The sequence below is a fragment of the Xiphophorus maculatus genome, chromosome 6 (assembly GCF_002775205.1).
Source record: "Xiphophorus maculatus strain JP 163 A chromosome 6, X_maculatus-5.0-male, whole genome shotgun sequence".
Classification (NCBI taxonomy): Eukaryota; Metazoa; Chordata; class Actinopteri; order Cyprinodontiformes; family Poeciliidae; genus Xiphophorus; species Xiphophorus maculatus.
The window spans coordinates 22219206-22243650 of record NC_036448.1 but is presented as its reverse complement, the minus strand read 5'-3'; the positions used below and the strand labels follow the sequence as shown (position 1 = coordinate 22243650).

At 35.9% G+C, this 24445-nt stretch overlaps 1 protein-coding gene across 1 annotated transcript; it reads left to right on the top strand.

Annotated features, from left to right (window-relative positions):
• Positions 1 to 2824: 2824 nt before the first annotated feature.
• Positions 2825 to 24145, top strand: LOC102223036 (activin receptor type-2B). Its single transcript, XM_005801959.2, has 11 exons — positions 2825 to 2876; positions 7497 to 7704; positions 10517 to 10632; positions 13204 to 13355; positions 13515 to 13658; positions 13807 to 13950; positions 15161 to 15309; positions 16835 to 16949; positions 18287 to 18425; positions 18633 to 18763; positions 20158 to 24145. Exons 1-11 carry the CDS (start codon positions 2825 to 2827, stop codon positions 20350 to 20352), a joined length of 1545 nt encoding a protein of 514 aa, XP_005802016.1. The 3' UTR covers positions 20353 to 24145.
• The last annotated feature ends 300 nt before the right edge of the window (positions 24146 to 24445 follow it).

Genomic DNA, 24445 nt, shown 5'->3' with positions numbered 1-24445 from the left:
ATTACAAAGAAATGCATTATTTTGTGCAAAAGAGCAGCACATATGAGGCAGAACAGTGAGGTGTGCAATATTAAAAAACACAAATAAACAGATTAAATGGCAGTATTAGCAACCAGAATATAAACTCTGGTTTATATTTATATATATATAAAATACATAAATTTTGTGAGTCAAATTAATCTGTGAAAAATGACAGACTATGAAATAACATGAATATTGTGGACTGGGAACATAATTCCCCATGTCATTTCTGTTTTAAAATAAGATAAGTTTCCATTGTTCTAATATGATCCACAATATAGTTCTGTTTTACTTTTTTATTTGTGGTAAATTTAATGTCTAGCACTGTGCAGATGTGAAGTGGGAAAATGGAACGCATGCATTTTAATTAGCATTTATTGTATCATGTTACTCCAAACTGGGGCAGCTATTTATAGCTATGCCACTAATGCATAAAAGATCATTCAGACAGAAAAAAAAACTCAAAAAGTATCCTAATCCATGACCTGTGGCATCTTTACTGGAATATCACAAGAAAAATGCTATAAAATTAAGATTCTACATTTGCAAAACACATGTTTTTTATTTATTTATTTTAGGTTAAACTATAATGTATATTGGACTAAATATTGCCATATTCTCTGTATATGGTAATATACATATATTATAGGGTGAGTTTATTATATTAGACTCAGTAGAGTAGATAAAGTTGGTTGTCACATCTGACACGCTATAGGTGCTGTGACTTTCTGACAGTATCACACATTTGTCCTAACACTGTGTCCATTTTGCAGTGGTTATTTTATGGATCATACACAGAGCTTTGAAGAAAGCTAGTATTTCATTATGTTTGTAGATCAGAATTGTTTTTACTCTGTTTTGTTTTGCATTAAATACTAATACAACAATAATCATTTGAAAATCCTAGTTATTAAAAACTGAGGGTAAAAGCTTTGACTTTATTTAGCTTTCCGCTAGAACGCTGAAGTCTTACAGTAATTAGCTAAAAACATTTGTCAAGAACTCGGATATGATTGGTTGAATTGGGTTTGTATAGGAATTTAAACTGTGTTATATTGTTTGCATATTTCTAGGACTATTAAAATACTGGAAGTTCCTTAGTTTCTGTGTTCTTACATAAAATCGAGACACGTTATCACTTTTCCAAATTAATGCTTAGAATTCAGAGTGCATAGAAATGTATCCAATTTTGTATTGATTTGTTATCTGACAAAAATAAAAGCATGTTTTTTTAAAGACAGTATCTAGTGGAATTTTAACTTTTCACTAACAAATGCACACTGACCAAAAAACACAGATGGGTAATGAAGCATATAGTTCCATAGCAGGATTTTAAAAAGTTGTAATCCTCCTACATGAGTATTTGGGTAGATGACATCACAAGATTTAAAGGTAGTTTTACTGAACAACATGACAGATAAGTGCATTAAACCCAAATCATGCATGACTTGAGCATTTGTATACATATTTTATCTTCAAAATGTGTAAAACTATTACTAAAGTTGTAAACTAATATCAATTTAAGCAAATTGGAATGAAGAGGTTTGTTTGTAGCACAAGTACAAAAGGAGCAAAATGTTGATACAAATTGGCAAACAGGAAAACTGGATTGAAGTTGCATGTTGTTGTGCCTCTTATATCATCAACCCAAATCACAAAGAGTTTTTATTAAGTGTGATCTTTATAACAGCAGATTTTGCAAGACAGGAAATTGACAAAGACTTGATTGCACAGCTGTGTTATTCTTTCTGTAGCTGTGGAAGAGAAAAAAAGCCCTATAGTGACTTTAAAAACATTATAATGCTTATTTTCCTCAGATAAAATCATTTGGCTTAGAATTGGGTAACACCTTTCATCTAATTTTGATTGATCGATTTACCAAAAAGTCTGACCAGCAAAAAACAAAAGAACATAATTCAAATTTTGTTACAGTTAAAAAATATTCTAGCCCAGCAGCTTAAGCATTGTTTTAATTAAGGAATGATTATGTAGGCATTTCCTAATTCTGAACAAAATATAAAAGCGTAAAAACTATCGCAACCAACCGCGTCTCCCTTAAATATTAATTAAAAGAAGTAAAACATTTAGGTATAAGAACTCAAAAGTACAGTAAAAATCCTCACATTGATAAAAGAAAGCTCAACTCCCCTATCGCTCGCTGATATAAATACACCGGAACCTCACATTCCTCTTCGGCGCTACTATTCAGCCTGAGTGTGTAAAGAAAACGTGATAATCATCGACAGGACGTCGGAATAAAGTCATAATTTGGGGCGATGTTTTTTTTATCCGCGGTGTCGCGTTAAGGTCACTCTGTGGCTGCCTGAGTTCCCCCCTTTGTGTTTACACATCCGGGTTTCCCTGTTTGCAGCCCATTCCCCATTTAGAAGCCATTTTGGACACAGATCAGTAACATGCATGTAAACCCCCGACCGACCTCCCCGACGCAGCGGTGCTACTATTCCAGCGAATAACCTCAAAAAACAGCGTCCTGACATCGATTCGGACGCTTCAACTGCTTCGTGGAGCCGTTTCCGATGCGAAATGCGGCACCTTTTCGCGGACTAACACCCCGGCAGTCAATTAATCGCTCCTTTTCTTTGCAACATTGTTGCAGCGTCGCGGCTATTGATACGCGTTGTGGTGGTGGAGGAGGAGGAGGTGGTGGTGGTGGTTAGGCTGCTGGAGGGACTGGAGAGGCCTGTGGTCGGTTTGCTCCTGGACTGATGTTTTTGGCCAACCTGAGTTTTAATGTTCGCGAAAGAAAGAGGACGAAATTTCTGTCCTGTATTTAAAGCGGAACATGTCTTTTTCATGGCTGACTTGCTCACTTCTTCTGGGAACTTTGTGCGCAGGTAAGCAGCTGTTATTTTCTGTTTTGTTGTTGTTGGTCAATATGCAAAGGTTTCCGTCGAAAAAGATCGCAATTGTCTGAAATGTCGACCCTCGGTTAAACTTTACTGGCACTGCCATTCAGCCGGGATTTAAATCTCTCAGTCACAATCTTCTTTGACCGCTACTCTAATGTTCTCTCTTGAAATGTATTTTACCTAGAAGGTGCATCTTTATTTCACCCAAAGCTTAAAATACACGTAACACGATAGTTCTGTGTTAAGAAGTTGAACAAATTTCCAAAATTAAAACTGTTGCTCGCCTTCCTCAACGGTGGCAGGAATAGAAGGCAGCAGCTGCATCAACATCCTGAAACCTTATACACTATAAAAAAGAACTTTGGTGGGCATTACATTTTACCCATGGACATTTGTCTGTTTTATTCAAGAATATAAATTGTGCCGTCTTAAATTATATTCACTACTTTTAATTGGGCAGTAAATCCTACAATTGTTTTGTTAACTATGGATTAGCCTTCCTTCTTACCGTTTTACAGTCCGGCAATGACATTTATCTAATTCTACTTACATTTTGTATGTATAAATAAATCATTGCAATTCTGTGCACTTGGCTTGTTGAAAAGTATTTCATGTCCCGTTCACTCTAAAGAGCTAATTATAAGTATTGATCAAACCAAAACAAGTTTAATCAACCTCCTGTTAGCAGATATTTATTGTGAGCAGATTATATGAAGCTACTTTTTTTTTATCAGCAGTTGAACATTCAAATACCAATTGTCCTCTTGGTGATTACAAATTGATGCAGAGTCAATACCAAATTTCACCAGTGGGAGCCTTGATACTTTATTTTCTCCTGGTGAAGAAACAAACTTGTATTTTTTTATTGCATTTTTAAACATAGTTAGATTCTATTGTCTGGATTCCTTGTCTGAGTGCACAAACTGGGCGAATACGGCTCATTCTGATTTAGCAGCAGTGCTAATGCTAAAGTCAAACTTGCTAGCAAGCTGAGCTTTTCCATGGCATCTTTGTAACAAAAAAGACAATGGTGTGAGAAAAGAAATAATTTATTGTGAAAGAAAAGGAAAATATATTCCAACTGATACAAGGGTTATATGTTTTGGTTGAAATTATGAACTAAATGTTCTAATTTTAGGGTAGTTTATGTCTCTTAATTTACTTTGATAGCTATGTAATGTAATGATCCGTAATCACAAAACAATCGACTTTTACTCCTTTTAGCTAAAACATCATCTTTTTTACTGTGAAACATTTATTCATCATTGAAAGTACAATATGTTAAACAAAAAAATCTGCTGACATTTTTCCATGTAAACCTTAATGCTACATTTAAACAATGAGATGAAAACAATTTCCATAGTTTGATAAAAACCAGACTTTTTGTGGACTAATTAGGCATATGCTCATATGTAAACCTGTTGAAAACCTAATTTTTGAGCCTTTTAAAGCTGTCAGCTCATACATATTTCCAGACAAAGAGTTCACCAAAAAGTCTATTATTGTAATAGATTGAGAAACTTAACTCATTCTTCAGATTTTATGCCTTGATGTCAGATCAATTTTTCTTTCGTGCCCTTTTTTGCATGGTATTACAAACTATACAATCAAAATGATCTTAACCATCATTCATTTGAATTAAATTAAATTAGTTGGTTATGTACTTTGTAAATAATATGTTAGATATTGACATAATTTCCATAGTGAAATCAGAAACATTATGTTTTGTGAGAGTCGTTTTCCATCTCTTGTCTTCATTTCTGTTCTGACTATGGCCTGTGCACGAACCTGTAATAAACACTTCTGTCAGGATTTCATTTATTTATTGTTCTTTGGTAAATCTGTGGTATTTGATCAACACAGACAGCAGCTGATTTAGGGGAGAATTATTTTTGGCTCTGAAGTTATCATTACACGCCCTTGGAACCATGTGAACCAAGCATGGATGATTATTTTTTTCTCCTTCTGTTATTTAGTGAGTGTTTGTGGCCGTTCGTTTATCAAATATGCACCTCTTACCCCACATGTGAATACACTATTCCTGCCTCAGCTTAAGCTCAACAGATATATTTTTATGATCAATACATTTCTCCTAGGTTTTTTTTTCTACAACTGGTGTAGAAGCAATTTTAGAGATTTAACTATCTCTGCCCCTAATACCTCCATGGCTTATAGATCAGGGCATGAGGAGTAGGAAGGATATATAAAGTAAGCTGCTTCTCCAGAATTCATGTTTGTGGTATAAAAACCCAGTAAAGTGACAGAGGGGGAGGGAGGATTCGGGGGGAATGATCTTGTAGTAAAAGTCCTCTCGGATCACGTGACCACAGATATCAGAAATGCCATCTCGGCTCAGTGGAGCATTGAGCATCAGTGCTGTAAAAAGAATGTAAATGAATGCGTATGCTTGGCTTTAATATCTTTTCTTCTGTCCCTCCTGTGTAATGAGCATGTTTGGTCATTTCATGCATCCCCTGTATGATAGAATAAAGTCTATTGTGTGCTGCTGGACAGCTAAATGTGTGAATGTGTGTGTGTGTGAGTGAGTGTGTGTAATGGGTTGGTGGGGGTGAAGTTGGGGGATGGGCAGGCTCCTATAGGCAGGGATTTAAAGAGACAGGCTCTATTTTTTCCCTCTGAACAAAGATTGAGCCTGAATGTCCAAGCTATATTCTGACTGACGTTCACAACATGTCATCCGCTTCTGTACGCTGTGTGTTGAGTGTGTGTCCAATATCAGAGTCTATAGGGACATTATCTACAGCTTTCTATTGTTACATTTAGAAATTGGCTGCTCTTATCACATTTCAGCTGAGGTAACGAGAGTATTCATTTTAGAAACATGCCATTTACAGAACACATTATCTGTCCTTACGAACACCATTGCATTTTACTTGGTGCCTTGCAAAAGTATTCACACCCTTTGAATCTCTTCACTTTGTAACCTGAAAATTCAATGTATTTTATTGCAATTGTATGTTATACACATGGTAGTGTTTCACTGAAGGTGAAGGGAAAATGTCATTTTTAAAATGTGTAGTGCATAAAAAGTATGAGAGTATATAATTCATTATTCATTTAGCCTCTTTGTTCTGGCACAACTAAATAAAATTTGAAACTAATGAGGAAATGGAGTCCATTTTGGTATGAATAAAGCTGCTCTATGACCATAAAGACCAGGCAACACAGCTGCCAGATCAGGGAGAACATTTTTACTGTAAGATTGTTTAATAAAAAACATGCCAGTCTTTGGATTAGAGCAACATGTTGTATCAAATTATAATCCTCATTTCAATATCAGATTTGATATCTGTAATATATTTGGCCAGTTGAATGGGCCTTTAATGGCCATATATTGGATGTGTATCTTTAGTGGTGAGGTTCTAAAGCTCATGGATAAAGTGACATGTCAAAATTTTGGCTCAGAAACATATCAAGTTATAAGGATTTCTAATCAAGCAATATTAATAATTATTACTTTTTTTGTTTTAAATATCTGAAATACTGCTAAACTTTTGACGTTTAATGTTTATTTCACAATTTCCTCTTGAGCTGCCGTACCCATTTTCTCCTCTCACTCCACTTTGTTTTTTAAAATTATTAAGTAGTTGTGATGCACAGTGACGAAACTTGAAACTGCTGTTGCGTAAGTTACTCAGCAGGTTGTTGCTAGGTAACCAAATTGAGAGAGTGAGTTGATGCCACCTACCTTGCTTCCTCTGCTTCCATCCCCCAGAATGCTGTGCGATACTGGATCAGAGTTCAGTGAAATTATTGAACATTCTGTCAGATGTGTTTTCTATTCATATTGATCAAATGTCTATCCCAGTATATGTGGTGTTAAAGATTTATTGCCCAGCCCTAGTTCCTCAATATCACAATTGGATTTCTTTTTCTTCTTTTTGGGATATTTTATCGCCAATGAACATTTCCCTGCCTTACTGTGATAAACGTCTGATTCACTATTTGTACATGGTCGTCCATCAAAACCGACAGGCTGGGAAAAGTAAAGGTTTAACAGAGGACTGGCCAAGAAGACTAAAGGCAACTCTGGAGGAGTAGGAGAGTCTGTAGCCAAATGCGTACACCAAAAAAAGTAAAAGCTGATTCTACAAAGTATTTGCTCAAGATGTCTGAATACAGACGCATTCCATATCTGCAAATTTTGCAAAGTTCTGTAGCATTTTCTGCACAGTAAGTAATTATAACAAAGTTCACTGTGAACACTTTAGGAAAGCATTATAGTAGGAGTAGTTTTGGACTGTATGATAGGTTTCTATACAACAGCAGGCAGATCATTGTTCTATAGCTAATTAAATTTAATAATTTAGCTTTTTTCTTCTCTCAATAGATCATTTAGTCAATGGGATTATGCTGAGCCAGTATTCAACAACATTTTCTTAGCCCAGAGGAACTCCTTTTTTTCTTCATTTTTTACTACAGAGAGCTCCCAAAACTGGCTACGTGCCAGAGAGACGATCGTCTCTGCTCCACGATGTTTTGTTTGTAGCACAGAGCGAATCCTGTGCCATTTGTCTCTGCTTCCCCTCGCTGCGTTTCAGTTCATTGCGATGCATGCTGACCAAGGCTTTCTGTCCACATCAGGGTACAGTGTGGGAGAGGTGGAGACCCGAGAATGTGTGTACTACAACGATAACTGGCGAACAGAGCGGACCAACCAGAGTGGATTTGAGCGCTGCGAGGGGGAAAAGGACAAGCGGCTGCACTGCTACGCCTCCTGGCTCAACTCCTCAGGGACCATCAAGCTGGTGAAGAAAGGCTGCTGGCTGGATGACTTCAACTGCTATGACAGGTCAGGTCAACACATTTGCATTTTTATTGTGGGGTGTCTGAGTTTCACCCAAATCAGCAGACAGCTGGGGCAGCAGTATTAGCAACTCCAGAATCCACATTTGGTCTGAGGGTAGTTGTCCTAACTCTATTGTTCAAACATTAAGAACAGATGTCGATAGTTTCATAACAAATACAGATTTTTTGTATTCAGCTGGGAAGTTTCTATCTCTTTAAGCTTTGGTGCCTTGACATACACTCATGTTGTATTTCCAACATATTTAAAAAGCAGCTTGACTTGTTTTTTTTGTAAATTTGCAAAGATTTAACGGCCCAAATCATAAAAAGATCAATTCTGTCAGCTCGGTATTAAAAGCTCTGAGAACGTTAAACTCATTCTTGTTCAATTATGGGACTCGTAAAAATTATAGAATATGTGAGTCACTTTTAAAAGTGGGCAGTATTTTATTTTAGATGCTCTGTAAACAATGCATCTCCCTCCTATTTCTGCCTTTGAATTCTTTGACATTATAACTTTATAGAGAATGGCTCTGTTCTCTCAGCCAATCACTCCAGGTCTTAGTGAGTTGGAAGGACTATTGGCTACAAATTACATGAAATCTTTGTTGTTCTGGTACATTAGCTTGATTTTAAGATTTTAGTGTTGCTGCATGTTGTTAATTACATTAAAATTACAAAGCCTTATCATAGTAACTCTTTCCATGTTAATTTTGATTCTATAGGCTGCACAAAGCAGTGTTTCTTTAATAAGAGTAAGGTATGGCACTTCTTTAGCTTCCATATCTCAGCTCTCACGTTTTTAATCCTGGAAGTATTTTTGAAACAACCAGATTTGTCTGACTTGTAAGTATAGTCAAAGTTATTCTTGTTTCCACCCCAAATTCAGATAAAATTCCAGTCATTCTGACATTTCGTTTTTCATTGAAAAAACTTTTACAAGAAAAATACCCAGGATAGGCTGAAAATCATGTGGGTTACTGAAACCCAGAGTTTTTAAAAAAATCTTTCTATATCTTCATATGTATTGCTTAGTTCAACTAAAAACAATGTTTTTCATTCCAAAGGGAATTTGCGCAACACAAATAATCATCTGCCCAGAACACAGTATGCTAAACAGTAAAACATAGTTTAATGAAATCTGGAGGAATTTTAAAAATCTACTTCCTTGATTCATTTGATGAATCGCTGCAGTCCTAGTTTGAACTTCCTCCCCCTTTCTCTGCTCTTTGGTCTTTTCTGCATCCATGAAGCCTCCTTTTCAACCCCTCTGGGATTTGGGGCTGTAGTTTTTGAGATGCTAATTAGCTGCTCCCAGTTGTAAAAACAATACATCGTTGCCATGGTTACACATCATAACAACTGTCAGAAAGTAAAAAAAGAAGGTCAAAAATCCAACAAGCTGTACAGCATTCAAAAACTGAAAGAAGAATTGTCCAAACATTTATAACGGTAACTAACTTTATATAACTGATCATTCTGTTATCTGAAAAACATTTTTTTCTCCCTGGTTGGTTTAAGATTGGAAGTTGCTGTTAGATATTTTAAGCAAATAAAGAACAGGAAGCATACAAAAAAATATTGCCAGTAGAATTTATTATTCTATTCAAAGTTGTGGTTTCTTGGAAGAGAAATCCTTGAACTCCTGGTTTTGAATAAAAACAAGAATGGACAAAAATGGCACCTTTTTGAGAGAGCCAATTTCAGAACCTGTATAATGAGACTCTACTATCACATATGCTTCTGATGAAACAAAAATAAATGTGCTGCTACACATCAGCTTTACGAGACAACTATGTTCGAAGTCTTTGATTCTACTTACGCAAGTTCAATAAGTTCTACTTGAGACAAAACACAAGAACAAGATGTTTGATTTGTAGCAACTTAATTAGATTTTCTTTTTGTTTTGACAAAAAATTAAATGAAAAGAAAAAAATTAAATCATTTGGGTTACTGAAACCCAGAGTTTTTAAAAAAAAAATCTTTCTATACTTTCATATATATTGAAGGCATGGGGAGATAATAAATCAGTATATCAGGTAATATATTGATTTATTGATTTATTATATAATGATATATTGTATAATAAATTAATACAATATATAATAGTGCAGTCCAGGCTAGAGTAGCCTGTATATTGCAGCTTTAGGTTTGGTCCCAGTGGTAAAAAAATGGAAAATGGCTTAAATAGAATAAAAGTAATATTTATCTTAACCTGTGTTTAAAAAGCTGAAATAGCCGTTTAGTTTATGACACGCAGCGACTTTTGGTTAGCCAGTCTGATTATTCTCATACAGTAGTGTTGGAAAGTTCTTACTTTTTTTCTCTGATACCTAAAGTGCTTCTGCAAAAATAAATGTGATCAAGGCTGCTTTAATGCCTTCCAAAACAGAATGTTTTCAACTGTGAGAATATTTTCTCTGTAAGAAGTCTTTATTTGTTGACTTTCCTTTGTAAGAAGGAAAATCTTTTAAACATGAGTGTTGAACGTAAAAACACCATGTCAAAGTTCACATCCTTCATACCTGGACTCATTTTAATAGGTTGTTGACATATTGACAGCAATTGAATAGTACTTTGCCAGACACTTTGACAAGAGTTATTGAGATGTTTTGTGCTCTTTACACTATTTGATAGTCCATAAAAGGCATCCAAAGTCACAGTTTGTGAACGAGAAGTCTGGTTTGCATTCCTTTTGTTAGTGATGTGAGGATATTATACAGCAAAAGACAAACTCCCTTCTAACTAGTTTCAGTTAGCTTAATTTACAAAACACCAAAAATGTATTTATTTTGGTCTTCCATCATATGTTTTAGGCAAGAGTGTGTCTCTATGGAGGAAAACCCTCAGGTGTTCTTCTGCTGCTGCGAAGGAAACTACTGCAATGAGCGATTCACTCACCTTCCTGACTTGATTGGCAGCAGGAGCCGAGGTGAGTGGTGATGAAGCCAACCTACGCACAGTGAACACTGTTGATTATAACACAACACCACCTTTGGGCCATAATGCTTTATTATTACGCACTTTAGCAGCTGCTAAAAGGGGCAGTGGCTACAATATTCACTTCTTTGCCAAATGTTGTCAGATTTTTATGATAATTTTCTGTTTTTTAAAGACTAAAATTTATCTTGAATATACATTGCATATTATATATTTATATATTATATTTAGTATATTTTTTTGATTGTTTTTAATTCCTAGATGTTATTAGTTGACAATGAAACAAACTGACGGTAATAAATATGGAATACCAACATTTGAGTTTTTATGGTGTTAAAACTCTTGATTGGGATGTTATGATCTTTAACATAGTGACTCATTTCACCTTTTCGATTGCTTTGTTTCTACTTCTTAAATTTGTCTTGCAGTGTAGTAAATTAAAAACTAATATGAAACATCTGTGCTGTTATAATTGGCATATTTAAGATGTTGGTGTATATTTTGGTTTTTGTACTTAATCTTGAATTACGCAGAAGCTACTTGAATATGTCACAGATGCATGTAAGAATAGGCTGCTTCCCTATGCTGAGTCATTGTGCGTCACTTCATTAAAATCAGTATGTATGCTTGAAAACTCAGTAGCTTTGAAGTGCAGTAATATCCCACGCTGCATTTAATCAGTATAATATGGTCTACATTAGTATTGTAATTGTGCTCCATTTGAGTCACTCATATGATGCTTTCAAAGCTGCAGTTTCTGATTTTCTTGACAGCGACAGCTTTTATGGTTACGAGAGTAGTAGGGCTGCAGCTAACAATTATTTTACTAATCGAGTATTCTATTGATTATTCTGATGATTATTGGGATAAAAAAGAAGGACACATTCTGCAGATTTTTCATTTAACCACTTAAGTTTATTTTATACTATATAAAAATAAACAAATAATTCAATTCCTTTTTAAAATAAGAAAATAAACATTTTATTGCCTAAAATACAAAAGCATAATTTCTTTAGTCTGCAGTTTAACATTAGCAAAGGACGGTTAGAACATATTTACTGACAAAGAAGGTTTTTTTTAACTTCAATGAAAAATTTATACATTTTGTACAATTATGGCTTAATTGGTACTGACTGTGTTGCTCTTTCAGCAAATAGCCTTTTTTGTCTAATCCAGTTAAGGATTATGCAATAAATGAAATAACGATTATTTCAATAACTGATTTCATTACAATTTATCCGACTAATTCTTTCAGCCCTAAACGGTAGTCAGTTAAATTCTTCTGAGCATGTAGGAGTGGACAATGCAGATTCAGTGTTTAACCAGGTCACACCTTGTCCCTGCTGACATTTTCATACGGAAACTTTTGCTTCAGTTCCAAGTTTATGCTTGCATGTTTACTCTTCATTTGACTTGTTTGATAATTTGGCTCATAGCATATTTTAGCGCAGTTCCATTCTATCCTGCAAGAAAAAAAAAAGAAGAAAATGTTGTTTTCCACTTTGCTTTCCTTTAAGCATCATAACATTTGATGACTAGTATTTCTGTTCCTTTCCTGCTCATTTCTTCACCAGATGCAACAGGAGCAAATAGACTTCTCTTCTGTTGTTAAAGTTACTATAAAAGTTGAAAAATATTTCAGAAGTGCCTCATCAGTGGAAAAAAAAGGATTAAAAAAAATTGGCTGTTGCATACATCGCATTTGCAGACAGTACACCATCAGATATCTAGACTTTTTTATTTTATTTGAATTGGTGCTTTAGGTGTGGCGAGTTTGCATTCCCTGCAGTGTAACTGATGGATTTAATTTATAAAACCGATAAAATAAAAGGTTCTTACTGTTTCACAATTTTTACACCCACAAGCTGTATTTGGTTAAGGCATCAAATGGGACAGCCTAATTCAGTGATAAAGAAAAAATATAATCCTGGATTTAGTCTGTGATAATTAAAAAATACCTGTCAGAAATCTGTAATGATGAAGAGTGTTGAACAGCTCTAGTTTGTTGGCTAGTGTGAACATCTCTTAAGTGGTGATCAGCAGGTAAAGCACTGAGTTTATACTGAAAGCATCAACTTTAAAAAATATAAAGTTAATTTCAGCCTGCAAACTCATCAACAAACAGAATTTAAAGAATCTGTTTTTGAGTTTATATTTTACAAAATCCGATAAATTTCATGGACATGTGATTTGAATTAAAAAATACTTTCTCTATAAAGGAAACTGCACCAAATGTTCTGCTTTCATGGCCAATGTCTGCTACATTCATATATTAATTTATTAAATTAGTTTGTGAGCATTATGTTCTAAGAAGTCTGTCAGTCTCGACCACCTCTATTTATTATCTCCAAGATGCGGAAGCTCATGTAACCTTTTGGTGACAAAAATGAAATATTAACGATTTATTAAATGTCAGTTGATGTTAAAAGTTGTTTTTTTATCAATAACATCTCCTCCTTTTTTAAAACCAGTTCTAGTTTTCTTTGGGGGAGGTTTGAAAAGCTGTCTAAAGCTGCAGGTCATGTAGCCGACACTCTGAAATTGCTGTGCTTGTCGTTTGCAGTGAAAATTCGGCCTCCACCCCGCGTGCCATCAATGCTCAACGTGTTGGTGTACTCTCTGCTGCCGCTGTGCGTTCTGTCCTTGGCCCTGGTTCTGGCGCTGTGGATGTACCGCCACCGCAAGCCTCCTTACGGCCACGTAGATCTGAGCGAGGTGAGATGGGCCACTCTCTACTCTGACTTCTTTATAGAGATGATTGAAAATGTCTAAAATATTGTGTAACTTGCTATAGGACTTGTTCTTAATATTTAGGCCATTATATGTGTTTTTAAGGGTTTAGTTGACTTGAAACTTGTCTGTCTTTTTGATCAGGATCCTGGACCAGTCCCCCCATCCCCTTTGGTGGGTCTGAAACCACTGCAGCTGCTGGAAATCAAAGCCAGGGGGCGCTTTGGTTGTGTTTGGAAAGCTCAGCTAATGAGCGAATATGTTGCCGTAAAAATCTTCCCAGTTCAGGTACAATTGAATACCAAAATGCTGAAATTTTCTTATAAATGTTTGATTTTCTATCCCTTTGTATTAAGTGTTAAACCTGTGGCGACAGAAGGATTTATTTGCATTATTTGAACCAAAAATCTCTGAACACGAAGGCTTGTTTCTGCAGGATAAGCAGTCGTGGCAGAATGAGCGGGACATCTTCTTGACTCCAGGGATGCGACATGAAAACATTTTGCGTTACATCGCTGCAGAGAAGCACGGAACCAACCTGGAGACGGAACTGTGGCTTATTACAGAGTTTCATGAGAGGGTGAGAATTCAGTTTTCTACCTCTTTACGGAATATAGGCAGTCTTTTACATGATAAAAAGTTACTGGGTAGTTTTATTTCTTACCTCATAAAAAACAAACTATCTAAACTTTTTAGGGAAGATTTTTAATTCATACCATTTGTGTCAGGAAAAACAGTTGTGTTCTGATTTATGCCACAATCTTTGCAAGTTATTCTAAAAATATTCCCTTTTTTAGTTGTCACATGAATTTGCTTATTTTTTCTTACAGAGCCACTGAAATGGAAAATGTTTACATTACATAAACATCTTGTTTTGCTGTGAATATTATTCAGGGCTTTAGTATCCATTGATTTAGATACCTTTACGTACTTGTAACAGTTAAATATATCACCATTTCTGGTTAAATTCCGCCTAATTTTGCCGTTTATTTACTTTGCAATGGTGCAGGCCAGTGATTAGAATATCATCAAAATGTTATTATATTTTACTAATTTAACTCAAAAGGCAAAGCTAATGATTTATACAGTTTATGTGTGCACAGAATTATATATGCTATGCATTTATTTATAATGATTGGTATAGGTGTTACAGCTAAATAAAACAAAACAAAAAAAATCAGTTGAATATCACACAAATAAAATAAGTAAAATAATTTAAACACTGCAAGGTTATGTTCTGTTAAAGGAAGACTGCTTGTCTGACAGTTGTCTAGTAAAAAAATCATCAACACTCTTAACAACATGCCAAAACCTTTCACTGGTAAAGGTGCTGATTGTGTCAACGTGTAAAGAAAACAATGTTGAGCTGCATATAGAATTTATGGAGTGTTTCAGTTGGCTGACATTTCTGTGTTAAAAATCCAGTACTTTCTGGATTTATGTGATCTAATTAACAGAGAAATGAACTTTTGAATTTTCAGGAATTTTAATCCACAATCAGCAAAACTAACAAACATAAATACCTGATATACCTCTCATTTTGTAATGGATTCATGTTGAGGGTTCACATTTTTTTGAGTTGAGTTCTGAAATAAATTAACTTTCAGGTGCGATCCTAATTCATGTAGATAAATCTTGAACATTTGCTAGCTCTTGGTGGGTTGAACAGTCTCTCTTTGTGGCTCAAGTTTTGACAGCTTTGCAGCAGCAATCTGTTTGAAACGGATTAAAAACCCCCTGTATGTGTTCATACCTGACCTGTTGACCTTTGGTCTGCTTTGTGTGAGCAGGGCTCATTGACAGACCACCTGAAGGGCAACACTGTGACCTGGACTGAGCTGTGTCACATAGCAGAGACCATGGCCCGTGGCTTGGCCTACCTCCATGAAGACATTCCCAGCTACAAGGGGGAGGGGCCCAAACCTACTATTGCACATAGGTAAGAAAAGAAAGAAATCTGCTTGAAAGAAACAAACTGACAAGCACTATTTCAGTTTAATGTATGACATGCATTCATTCCTGATGTACTGTCATACAAAGCCCTATTCTTTTAACTTTTAATCTTCTAAAAATGCTAACTTTTAAGGACCCCCAGTTTTAAAAATTTTATAAGTTTGTGCATGAAAATGGAGCAATTGTTTTAGAAACACTACAAAATGTTCTAATCGTTGTTTGTGTGCATTGTAGGTTTAAGTCACACCTCAAAGTCCTTGTTACAAGGAGCTATTCAAAGTCTACCTACCCTTTTCAATCATAGATTTTGTACACTTCTCAATTCAGCTTTTATGATTCATGCTCAATGGTGTAAAGCATGTCGTGTGCACCTCTCTGCCTCTCTTTGCTACTTGGAATAAGCCTTTGTAATTCAATTGGTTGTTAGGCTAGAATACGAATAGTATGCTGAAGTCAAGCAAAAAAATAAAAAGAAATGGCACACAATAGGCAGGCATGATAACCTTGTGTAAAAAGGCAATTTCACAGCATAATTTGATTGATACAAAAAGTTAAAGTAGTAAGTAGAACATGAACATTTATTCGACAGAAAAGCAGCAGTTACCGAGAATGTTGCTAAAATTACAGCATTATTACAAATATAATAATTCTGATATAAAACAAGACATGTAGATATCTGCTAAATTGATTTGCTCTTGCTCTGCATGTTAGGTTGATTCAAACATAAGGAACGGAGCACATTTTTGTGTTTTTTTTTTTCTATTTTATTGGCAAGAAAACCCTTTTTAAAATCACTTACTGAAATGTGATTTCTTTTTAACTTGGATTGGTGTAAGTTTTAGCTCTTCATTGTCGCATCTGTCTCACTAAGCTGAGAAAGTTAATGACAAAGTGGGAACAATGTCAGAGAAAATGCATTGTCTTTGGAGAATCTTTAGCCTGATCATACTTGAGCCATGCTCACCATCTTCTTTTTAATTTTGTATCTACTAACAATGTTATTCCCACCTTTTGACATGGCAAGTGTCTGAAAGAGTCTAGACTGGAGTTTTTCAGACGGTGTAAATGCAGTTTTTCTTAAAAAATTACACTCACTTTGTTTTGTATCTTCAAGGGACAGATGTCCACATCTGTCATCATCTGATCAGAAATGGAAAGGTTATTTGGTGCATAATACGACTTTTTTTCGACTGCGTTTGAGAAAAATATTTTCTCAATTTCTTTCAAATACAATGGTTACATTTCTCTTGCCATCTCTCTTGGGTACAAAATTCTGCACTGATTTGTTTTCGCTTTTCTCTTCTCTGTGTGACGTATTTCGGGATTCGTCCCCTTTAAATCTTTGATGGTTCCCGTTTGATTTATTTCAGATCAGATCTTCCCCTTTCCAGGTTGTGCTTGAATGATTTGTTTCTCTCTGAAAGCATCTGCATTAAATTATGTGCCTGCTGTGACCAAACACCTCCATTAAAAAAGGCATTTTAATGGCTGCTGTGAAATAAATCCTCCAGGGACTTCAAGAGTAAGAATGTGCTACTGCGAGATGATTTAACTGCAGTCATCGGGGACTTTGGGCTTGCTGTGCGATTCGAACCAGGAAAGCCTCCTGGAGATACTCATGGCCAGGTAGGATGAACTTTATTTTGGGTTTCTTATTATTGTCACCACTATACATGTAGTGCAATTTATTCATACCCCTCAAAACACAACAATGTATTTTTTTGGAACCTCGTGTGATAGACCACTACAAAATGGTGTGTTGCTTTCACACGTTCCTTTGTAGGACCACATTTTGCTGTAATTGTAGCTTTAAGTCTTTTGGCAATATCTCTCTACCTGCTTTGTAGATCTCTTAAAACAAAAAAAAAGTTTTGGTCAGCCTTCTTTGTGAAATAGAACATCTCTACAGAATGTAGAATCACTCCTGCTTTTCAAGAATGAGCTTCCTGTTCCATAAAGGTCAGACTTGTGGAGTATGAAACTATTAGTTGTCATGTCAACAGATTGTTCCACCTGAGGTGTGGCTCTCTGCGGCTTCTCCAGAGTTATTTTGGACGTCTTAGCTGTTACTCTGATTACCGCTACAGTTACCTGACCCCCAGGTTTCAGAGGGTGACCAAGTCTTCATATTTGCAGTTCTGCCAAACATTTTCTGTTGTGATGTATAAAACTATAAATATTTCATTCATTTACACATTCTGTTCATTATACATAGGGCTGCTGAATGGAATTTGTTACGTTTGACTTTATTTGAGGAAATTAAAGCAAATGCTGGAGCTTTTTTTACCCTTAAGATTTTTGTTTGTAAAAAATGTGGAAAACCAGGAGTATCTTAATAAATTATTACTGGAAATTTAATTTAGTCCAACAACCCAATTTGTTAAGTAAAACATATTATATGTATTAATTACACACAGACTGATGTTTCAAAGCCCTTTTTCTGTTACTTATAATTTTTTTGAAGACGGCTAATGAAAACACATTTATTTCTTAGAAGATTAGAAAATTACATCAAACTAAACATATTAATAAAGAAATGTGTTCTTCCTGCTGTTTTCAAAAGGCACTTTTAATCTGACAAATGAGTCTGATGGGAACATATATTCTAATCTGAGGTGTACCTGAAAGCACTACTTGGTGTTGGTCCACAAATAATTTCATAATGACAAACATTTAGGATTGTGCTTACTACATGAATACTTTCACAGTGGACTATATTTGGAGCACCTCTTACTCATTTTTTGTACATTTGGTTGCTGTAATTAGATTTTTTTTTGTGAATCATTCAAACGACTTAAATTATTACAGAATGGTAACATGCAAGAGTCTGACTCCCAAATGCTGGAGTATAATTTAACAGTTTGCAACAGGTCTGTTTCCAGAAGAAACTGCTCTCATTCAGACTATTTGAAATGCTTGCCCTTGTGAATTTGAAGATTATTGGAGTCCGTTTTTCTTTTCAGGTTGGTACGAGGCGTTACATGGCTCCGGAGGTGCTGGAGGGAGCCATTAACTTTCAGCGAGACTCCTTCCTGAGGATTGACATGTACGCAATGGGATTGGTGCTTTGGGAGCTGGTGTCCCGCTGCTCAGAGACAGACGGTAAGTCAAACAGTGCAGGAATGTTACTTCACCAACGGGTGAAAGGTCATCTTGCTTTAGGTGGTATTGGCAAACAAGGGGTTTGTTTATATTTTGTCTGTGGAGCTGTCCAATCAGGGCCAAAGATTCAACGTTAGATGTATTTATTCTCTGTTCTGATGGTTATTTCTTATGTTTCCACTCTATTGGCCTGTTGTTTCTCCTCAGGTACAGTTGGCGAGTACATGCTGCCGTTTGAGGATGAAATAGGTCAGCATCCTTCCCTGGAGGACCTCCAGGATGTGGTCGTGCACAAAAAGATGCGTCCAGCCATCAAGGACTGCTGGCTCAAACATCCGGTGAGTAATCATGGAAGAATTTCCAACTCCAACACCAGGATGTGCTGCATCCTTATTTCCAGTAAATCTACTTAAATTTCACACTTCTCTGAACTCGTTATGTTTTTGTTCATCTGTAATGAATGGACTATTAAACTGATGAATGTACTACGGGTGTAGCAAAATTTCCCAATACTTAAATGTCACAATGCCTTGTCAAAGTGAATGTCGTCACTCTAACTGCAGTTGCTGCCTGCACGATTTTAATTATTGAAGTTTGAGCATTATGACCCCTGTTAGTCTCATATTTTGAAGAAACAAAGAACATGGTTTTGAATAGATTATAAGCATTTACCTACAGTAGATGAGGGATGAACCAATGGCTAGTTTGTAAGACCCAATATTATGGTGTGGTGACTGAGAGCTATTATGAGCCTTGGACAGTAAGGCAAGTGCTCTCAGCTGAACACTTGGTATAAGATGCTTATTTTGAAGCATAAAAGGAAGTTGCTGTGTTGATGGAGTCAAACAAACATGGCGTTAAGCTGGCTGACAATGTACAGGCATTGTGAACACTCATTTCAGTAGTTGAAACTTGTATATGATATACATTCATTATATAGAGTGAAATATTTCAAGCCTTTATTTACATGTAATAGTGTTGATTATGGCTTACACACAGTGGAAACTCCAACTTCTATCTTATGAAATCATAATATTCATAAGGATAGTAAACCACAAAAATGTCATTGCTGAAGAAGTAGGTATAATGTGATGGTTATAGATGGTTGAGTGGAAGGAAAAAGTTGTGTAAAAAAAGGTCCGATAGGGATAACCACAGCCTTGACAGGATTGTCGAGCAAAGTCCATCTCAGTTTGTTGGAGCTTCACAAGGATTGTTGCCATGGCATTCTGGATTGATGCAATAATTTGTGTAAAAAGAGTTCCTACCAAATATTCATGCATATAAAAAAACAGTTTTCAGAAACTTGACATTTCTGTTTAAGATGTTCTTTTTATTGATCTTCTGTACGTTTTCTGACACAGAAGGTTTTTTGTTATATCTGTTAGCAATGATTACAATAAATAAGCACTGGGTAGTAGTATGAGATTCACTTTCTGAAATAAGTGACAAAAAATTTAAACTTTTTTTATATTGCTTTTCTGTATGTGCCTGTAGGTGATGATAAAATATTTTTGCTATTAAGCCGTTTATGTGGTAGCGCTTTGGTTATTAAATACTCGAATAGTGTTTAAACACTGGGAAAATACTGCAAATGGCTGTTATCCACTAATAGCAAAAAAGTTAGCATTTGTTGTATAACATCCAACCTGGCCTGAGGTAAAGGACCTGTAGTTGTTTTTGTTTTTACCAAAGATGCCACTGAAACCTCCTGCTCCATCTTCGATTGCAGGGCTTGAGTCAGATGTGCGAGACCATCGAGGAATGCTGGGACCACGACGCTGAGGCACGACTGTCAGCCGGCTGCGTGGAGGAGCGCATCAGCCAGATCGCCAGGACGATAGGCAGCACTACCTCAGACAGCCCCGCCTCCATTGTGACGTCTCTCATCAACGAGGACCTACCTCCCAAAGAGTCCAGTACCTAAGCGGGTGACAACTTGCCTCACCTGAGCTCCTGACTTTTCTTTGTTTTTTTTGTTTTTAATTTTCAAACCCAAACTCAGCGGATCTTCGTTAATATTTAACAACTTAGTCCCACTTCCCTTCCCTGTCATCCTAGCAACTTATATGCAGCTGCTATTTTATCTCAATACTGGTATTTTATTTCTGTTTAATGTTCCTAAGGCATCCATCTGCTGTAGTTGAAATAGTAATAAGCTATGCGATAGGCACATCTTACACCCACCTCTGTGTCAAACCTTAAATGTTGTCAGTACCGCATGTACTTCTTTCACGTTTTAGTCTTTTTCTTTAATTTTTGATTTTTCCTCATGAGTTGCTGTCTTTGTCGGAGTTCCCGTCTGCGGCCAAATTCTGGAAAAACCTTCGCTCCAAACCTCAGACGACACGCTGCACACCTCGGAGGAAACATTGAGACTGTTAAACAAAAATATATTCATCTTCCTCAGGGGTCGAAGCTTCTCGATTTACACATTTGGAGAGTGCTCCCTTCTTTCTGACCTGTGAATTCTTCAGAATGAGATGGAGAGAGAGTAAAAAAGAACGGCGCACAGCTTTTTTCTTTTTAAAGGGAGGGAGCAAAATCCGAACTGAGCAGTCATATTGGACGTTTTGGACTTTCTGAAGATTTCGGGCAGATGTCTTGTCCTTGGAACTACCTCTCAGGTATCCAGCAGGCTTCTTTGGAACATTTCTATAAGTTGAGAGCCAAGCGATCCAGCTAGCTAACATGGACATATTCCTGGATTATTGTTTGTTTTTTTTAATTGCTGAAATTCAGAGTTACTCCTTTGCCAGTGCCAGGGGCATTGACGGATGCTGTCTGGAGTTGCAATGTTACACATTCTTAATTTTATCTGTATGCATTTGTGTGCGAGCACGAGAGAATCTGAATGATTTTAGACAGAGTGTGTGTTTTTAAAGTAAGGACGATGAACAGGTAATTGAGGGTTTATCCTTGTGATTGTCATGCATCTTTTTTATTTTTTTAAGTCATCTGTGTTTGGTTACTAGACTCAGTCGGACACGGGTCCACAGATACCTCAGTCACTGTATGTCATGCAAGGAGAGCTCAAATTGGTTGCCTTTGTCTCAAATGCAATGCCATAGTTGTACCATAATATGAATACCATACATTGAATGTCCGTTATGCTGCTGTGACTATTCCAGGATACTCAAGGATTTGTAGATGTACATGTATTGTTTGTTAATGTAACACTAACTATCCATGATATTATGTGAGGCTAATAACCTGTTTTTTGTGGGTTTTATTGTTTTTTTTTAGTTTTGTGTTTTTCCTTTTGACTGGGTAAGCCTTCAGCTGCTTACTCTTCCAGACTGACCTCAGATATTCTGACAAGTACCTCAGGCTTTTTCTACATGTATATCGAGTTGTTTTAATGTATTTTATTGTGTTTTAGTAGTTGAGAGGATTTATTGCAGGTGGGTGGCCTCTGTCTTTATTTGGATTTTATTTTTTCCATTTTTGATAGAACCTGACCACTTTTCACAATGTATATGCCCTACAAATGTAAAAAGAAGAGAGGCAGATTCCTGTAAATATGCTTATACACACAGACGCCTAATACTTAAATATTTTTTTTTTTGTTTTACATTTTATATACAGGGGCATCTTGATAAATTTGAGTATCTTTGAAAATTCATTTAATTCAAATAGTGAGGCTCAGATATTATTAAATCTCACAGAAGGAAATATTTTATATTTATATTTTAATGTTGATTGTACATTACAGCCAATGAAAACACAAATTGTAGTTTCTCAGAAATTTTGACTACTATATGAGTAAAAAAATATTTTTAATAGGCAGTACAGTATATTCCCTCAATACTTGGTCAGGACAGGCACTGTGCCAATCTGTGCTTCTTTTTCTGCTATATGTTTTCCTTCCACTGAACTTTCCATTATTATGCTTCCACACAGGACTCTGAACAGTCAGCTACTTTTGCAATGACCTTTTGTGGCTTGCCCTCCTAGTGGAGGAGTTTCAATGACAGTGCGCTGAACATCTGCCAACTTAGCAGTCTGCTCCATTATTGTGTTGGCGTCAACATGGCCACAACATTTCTGTATTAAAATTAAAAATCCTAAAGGTCACTAAAGAAAATGTCTGTTCACAGTGCTTCATCCTAGCATTTTAAAGGAAGGCTGAATGGAAGGAAAGAAAAATGTTTTTATTAGCCTTAAAAATACTTTTACTGATTTTATGCAATGTTTTAACTTTCTGAGAAACTAGCTTTTGGGTTTTCATTAGCTGTAAGCTATAATAGTCAAAGTTAATAGAAATGAGCAACTAAATTACATGACTTTGTATAACGAACCTATAATTTGACTTTCCGAATTGAATTACAAAAATACTTTTTGATTATATTCCAATTTTCTAAGATGCACTTGTAAAGAATCAGGGCATTTGCAGTTCTGTTTTTCAGTTACAGAAAGAGATTTATTGACACTATTGCTACCAATCCATTTAAGTTATCTAGCCCTGTGGTTTTTGATCATTTTAAGAGAAGTGTTACTGATATCAGTGGTTTATGATATTGACTCATCTTATTTAGAAGTTGTGAGGGTGGCACTGGCATTTAAAAATTAGCGTGTATATCACCAACAAAAAGAAAATCGAACAAATATTTTTATGGTTTGGTGTGGCGGCTTCTGTGATTGGCCACTTGTTTGAACAGTATTGCCTCAATAGTAACCTGCTGATGTGATGTTCTGACCTGTTTATAGTGATAGTTTAGCCACGTTGGACAACACACAGGCTCATCTGTTGTGCTTTGATTAGTGGTGTGGAAAGGTAGTGATTATTTTTCTTTCTTTAAAACAGTGGTCTGTAGCTCTCGCTGATGTGCAGTTTTGGTAAAAAGGAATTCTGGGGAAAATAATCAAGTCGACACTGAACAATGTTTTTGAGTGTTGTTTTTTTTTTTTGGAAAACCATCATTGTGTTTGTAGCCACATGACTGACTGATGCAGCACCGTCGGGATTCATGCTGACAGTTTCCATGTGCATGGTCCAATGGTCCAGCAATATTTACTATACAGCAATAGTTAATAAACTCAGCTGTGACTTAATCTTCTGCAGATCAACACAGAACAACTCCTCACACCTGGATCAACCTCTGACGGGCGTCTGTTGATGGGCAGGAAAAAGAAAACGAACACAGGCGTTTAAAACTTTAGTGCGGAAGCTGAACGTGGCCCAGGTGCTTTTTTTTTTTCGAATCGTGCCAGGCAAACAGCGTGTCATGTGGTAAAATCTGCCATGACCGCTTGTTACCTCCAAATGCTGTCTTACACCCAGCTCTTCTGAACCGAAAAAAACCATGTTACCTCATGCAGTATCTTTAGTAACACTAACACGGAGTCAGTCTCATCTTCAACAAAAAATATATTAAAAAAGTCAAGTATTGTGTATATATTTACTTGCTAAATGTAAAGGGTTTCTTCCTTTTCATGTGTGAATCCTGTGAAAGCAAAGTCATAGTTTTTATTTGTATTTTTTTTTCATTTGCAGTCAGCATATTTTTTTTCTTATAGTGTGAACGAATGTTGGAACTATGTGACCTTCCCTGTTTATGTGAATTGTGTGTGTGTGGGCGCATGTGTGTGGTTGTTTGGTTTCTTTAAATCGGTATGAATGAAATCTATCTGTGCATTGAAATGCTTAGAACTATAAACTAGATGAGAATACATTCATCTTTTTGTATATGAAAATAAAGATAAATCCTGATAATACAGTTTAGTTGGATTTATTTTTTGAATTTGTTTCATGACTAACTGCTACATTGCCGATACAGTTGAGTAAAACTAAGGTCTATGGGGCTCATGAACACTAGATGGCAGCAGGGGTGTCAGCAGTGTTCTTAATTTTTAACTGGGACAATATTTGGAATGGATTTAGTTTTTTGTTTCTCATTTTCTTAAGTAATCCTTTATATTAGGCATGTTTTTATTACAGGTTGCCTGCACATTTTTCATGTAAAAATGTCACACTTTTTCAAACAAAAACTTCCCAAATGTTTAGCCCTTTTAAAGTG